Source organism: Myotis davidii, unplaced genomic scaffold, assembly GCF_000327345.1.
Source record: "Myotis davidii unplaced genomic scaffold, ASM32734v1 scaffold725, whole genome shotgun sequence".
Classification (NCBI taxonomy): domain Eukaryota; kingdom Metazoa; phylum Chordata; class Mammalia; order Chiroptera; family Vespertilionidae; genus Myotis; species Myotis davidii.
In genome coordinates, this window is record NW_006296500.1 from 1,187,292 (window position 1) to 1,192,159 (window position 4,868).

Sequence of the window (4,868 nt, forward strand, 5' to 3'; positions counted from 1 at the left end):
GCGGGGAACGCTGGAGTCCTCTATCACTGAAACAAGCAAGCCTCATGTTCACTTTCAAGCTGCCTGGCTGCCGGCCGCCATCTTGGCTGTAGTTAATTTGCATTATCTCGCTGACTAGCCAATGGGAAGGGTAGCGGTTGTACGCCAATTACCATGTTTTCTTTTATTAGATAGGATTATTTCTTAACTAGAGTCCCAATGCATGAAATTCGTGCAAGAGCAGGCCTTCCTTTCCCTGGCTGCTAGCACCAGCTTCCCTCTGGCACCGGGACCCGGGCTAGCCTCACAGCCCCAGTTTTGTCAGAAAGGATGTTGGGAAGGACATCCGGTCTAATTAGCATATTATGCTTTTATTATTATAGATATTGAAGTATTCTATAAGACTTCTGGCTAAATAAAAATATACTTCTCATAAAAGAAAGGTTAAGGACATCAAGCTAGAGCAATGGACGGTTTGGCTCTGTGGTTAGAGTATCCGCTCATCAACCAAAGGGTCAAGGGTTAGATTCCAAGTCTAGGGTATATACCTGGGTTGCAGGTTCAATCCCGTCCAGGTTGGGGCATGTGCAAGAAGCAACCAATGGCTGTGTCTCTCTCATCTCAATGTCTCTCTCTCCCTCCCTCCCTCCCTCCCGCTTTTTAAAAAATACATTTTATTGATTTTTTACAGAGAGGAAGGGAGAGGGATAGAGAGTTAGAAACATCGATGAGAGAGAAACATCAATTAGCTGCCTCCTGTACACCCACTACTGGAGATGTGCCCGCAACCATGGTATATGCCCTTAACCAGAATCGAACCTGGGACCCTTCAGTCCGCAGGCCGATGCTCTATCCACTGAGCCAAACCAGTTAGCGCCCTCCCTCTCTTTTACTCTAAAAAAATCAATACTCAGGTGAGGATTAACGACAACAAAAAAGAATATCAAGCCAGAGAAAAAAGAAATGGAGAGGCCTTGCATCTTAATGCTTATCATTAAAAGATAGGGAATTATAGGAAAAGCAGGCAGAAACAGTGCGATCCAAGTTACTCACAGGATCTACAGTTGGAAGATTGGAAAGTCTCCTCCTTTTCCTGCTTGGGCCTGGTGTAGATACAGAATGGTGCCCATCATCAAAATCCCCGCTGACACTGCTGGAAGGGGAGGTCGCTCTTCTTCTTTTGGAACCCATGGAATCCAACTTCTTCTGTAAGAAATAATTAGCTATGTTCTTATGTTTAAATTTAGACTCTGCCACCAAGCCCTCAGCTGGCCCCTGATATCAAGCTTCTGGTCACTCAGGAAGATTTTAACTGTGGCAAAGAAGTTTGTCTAAACCAGAGGGTTTTCCATGGAAGTCCTGTACCTTGCTTGTTGCTTTAGTCCCTTCATGTACCAGAATGCTACACTTTCAATTTGGATGGGACAAATTCAGCAAAAGTGTACTCATTCATATATCACCAATTTTGAACGACTCAAACCAATTCTGGCTCCCAAATTACTCTGGACTGGAATTTGAAAACCCACGTGCAGTGGTACAACAGTGTACTGCAGGTACTGATCCCTCGGGCCCCTGGGGCAGCCGGGCAGGCCTTGGGGACAGAGGTCCCAAGGCAGTCCTCTGCAGTCAGCAGCCTTATCTTTCTTCCCCAATGTGTCTTACAATTATGATCATTTCCCAAGTGGGCTATGAGATAAAAAAGAATAGGAAGTTGTGCCTGAGGCAAATAAGAAGTGCAAAAAATTAGGGGGACAGAGGACAATTAACCTTCTAGCATTTTAGATACACCCTAAAATTAACACACCGAGAATGACTTTTCTCCATTATTGAAGGACTCATAAGGCATACTCCTAGAAAACACTTAATGTGACTTGCCATACCTATGCCAAATTAGCAAAGCCTGCTTTGAAACTTTTCTGTCAATCCAGACTAACCTCCTTTTCAGTTACATGAGGTACTCTATCCCCATGAATTTTGAAACCGCAGCTTTAAGTTTCAGTAGATGATCTGGAAGAGCACCTCAGAGGTGAGTGTTTAGGTCTTGTTTGGCCTTTCAGAAAGGCATAAATGTGTCCTCAGTTTCAGGCAGGCTGCTAAGTAACTAACCTTAACACAACTTTACAAATATATACATTTGACTCTCTAACACAAGAAATGTAATCACTGAAATGATCTGTTACATCTAGAGAGGAAGGGTGTATACTGGGAAGGTCTTACAATGCTTACCGGTATACAATTTAACAACAGTATCAAATATGTTGTGATTTCAAAGGTCTTTGTCTAAAGCTTAAAAAACAAAACACAAAACACCTAATCCGTTTCACTCATCAACATTCCATTTCAGGAAACTAAGATACAACAGCTGGAAGAATGGGTTGCTAGTACTATGGAGAGAAAAATGGGGGCTCTCCAGGGAATGAAAGCAGGAACAAAACAAACCAATAAATAAACTATCCTGGTAAGCAACTAAGAAACAAGGAGTTTCCTTTCTATTCCTCCAACAGTCCTTGTATTTAAAAAGAGCCCACCATCAAGGTGTTTCTTCTGCAAGGCTTTGGTTTGTTACACACTGCATTAGTTTGCAATTGGCTACAACTGGCTAAAAGCTCTAAGCCAAATGTAGCCAAGTTTTGTTAATTTTTATTTGTTTTATAAAAGGCTGATAAACTGTCCTCAATCATTAAGATGAAGAAAGGAAGGACCAACTCTTTGCAAACAAATCTATGACAAGGACACAGTGAATTTGATAAACACGAGGAGGGAATCTTTATGAAAAGGATAACAAATTTTAAGAAAGGTGGAAGGGAAAAGGCAAGGAAGGACAGAAAAGGGAAAGGTTGTAGATGATCAGTAATTTACCAGCTTTACCAGAGCACAACCAGCGCCTCGAAAAGCCAGTCTCCTCATTATGTCTGAAGGCCAAGTGAAGCCAGTGGGAGAAGGCAGGGCTTTAAAAGTGCTGATTCAGTGTTAATATATTCAAAACTGAAAGAGAACAAGACAGAGAAAGGGGAAATAAAAAAGAAGAGTCAGAAGAAGTAAAAATGGGTACGAATAGATAGAAAACATTCAAGTAGGGCTGCTAAGGAAAGATAAGAGAACTGGAGAAAATAGGCATATCAGTTTTCTTGTGCCAATGAAACTAACTGCTATAAAGGCTCAGGCATTAAAAGTACCTGACATTTCTCCCATTTAAAACAAAAGGTTTTCATGTGCTTGAAGATGTCTCACTGAGGTTCCCCTTTACTCACACGGAATGATGGTCAATTCCAGTAATGAAGCATACCTACCCAAACGCCCCCTATGAGAGCAGAGCTCAACCAGAGAGCTAGATTGGAGAGTGAACACATGTGGAAGGCTCACCTGTGACACCAAGTGTTGGCAAGCTAGAATCAAGAATGGCTCCTGTGAGCGAAGAGTATGGAAAACTCCTCTTCCCCTCAACATTTCTTTCCAAAGTCCTATCACCATTGGGAAGACACCACATACAAGTTTAAAAAGGCTTAAAAAAAAAAGAGCCTTCAATCATTTTGGCAGGAGGTCAAAATTACTTTTACAAATAATCCACTGACAATTAAATGACAAAAAAATATAAATCACTGGGGTCTGTTTGTATATAGTTTAGACTATTCAATATCCAAAATTCCTTGAATCATTAATTTACTTTGATAGAAGAAAAGGATGCAATGTAACAATAATTTTTGAATATGTTCTTATCCAAAGGACACATTTTAAAATGTACTTTGGACGTCTGGCAAGGAAAGTAATGTGGCCAGGTGGGCGGGAGGAGCAACAGGACCTGAGCTCGGCAGACGAGAGACCCAGTTTTTCCACTTCTAAACATTTGTTTGTTGCTTGAGTCACAATCTCTCAGATCTGTTTCTTCATTTCTAAAATGAGAACAGTAAAGTGTACAGCTCTCCCTTGGATTGCTGTGACAGTGAAATATCACTTTGAAATTTCAAAGCACAACACAAATGTTGTTTCAACTCTAGAACTGCATGCTCCCTGGGCACAGAAACAATTTTATAGCCTTGGCTTATAGAATAATATCTGGTATAATTTGGGTGATCAATTTATGTTTTTAATAAACATATTAAAAGAGCACTTAAGTGAAACATTTTTTGAAGTTTGTGTAATTTAAACACCCTCTGAGCATTCCTTCAGCAATTATTTTTCTATGAAGAGGAAAGTAGATTCCAAAGCTGAATTGCAAGTTTTAAAATGGCATTAATTATGTTGACATGTTCTAAGGCCTGAAAACCAAACATTAATTATAGAAAAGAATAAAGTTGTAACTGGGAAAATATTTACTCAGTATAGCCAACTCCTATATTTTGAAGGTCAATAAGTTTTCAGTGCTCTCCTGTTGTAATATAAGCTTACAACAAGAATTGTGGAAAACATGATTTAAAGGGGGGAAAAATCACTTATAATCCTATTTCCCAGAGAAAAACCACCCTTAACACTGGCTTTCACAGCTCTCAGTACTTTTTTTTCCCCCCTCAAACAAAAGCTTTAGCAAACCACATGCATTATTTTGCAGTGTGTGTTGTAATTTAGGGAAGACTCTTCCAAGTCAACATTCCTCCACATGTTTGATGGCTTGGTAATTGCCTAACATCTAGATACCCCTTTATTTTCTAATATTGGGGGTTTGGATAGAATATTAATATTTGAAGTATTGTGGACACTCCCAAAGCCAAAGAATGTGGTCAAGACCCTTCCATTTCACCACACACGTTTGTTACTATTTTAATTTGAAACACTTCTTCAAAAAACACTTCCCAATCTTCATCCGAATCTAAAAATATGGGTAACCTGTTAACAAGTAATAAAGCAACAAATATACTGCGCTCTTATATTTGTATTGAGTTCAGTTTGCTTCC

At 39.9% G+C, this 4,868-nt stretch overlaps 1 protein-coding gene across 15 annotated transcripts in view; it reads right to left on the bottom strand.

Moving 5' to 3' along the window:
* Positions 1 to 4,868, bottom strand: part of PBRM1 (polybromo 1) — a 138,266-nt gene that overhangs the window by 132,645 nt on the left and 753 nt on the right. For 9 of the 15 annotated variants that reach the window (XM_015569189.1, XM_015569187.1, XM_015569195.1 and 6 more), the window contains exons 2-3: positions 2,839 to 2,964; positions 1,033 to 1,185 (exon numbers count right to left, since the gene is read on the bottom strand). In XM_015569189.1, coding sequence (XP_015424675.1) covers positions 1,033 to 1,185; positions 2,839 to 2,886 — 201 coding nt within the window. In that variant the 5' untranslated portion in view covers positions 2,887 to 2,964. The remainder of the gene's footprint in view (positions 1 to 1,032; positions 1,186 to 2,838; positions 2,965 to 4,868) is intronic. The other 6 variants (XM_015569191.1, XM_006771833.2, XM_006771831.2 and 3 more) reach the window with 5 other exon arrangements.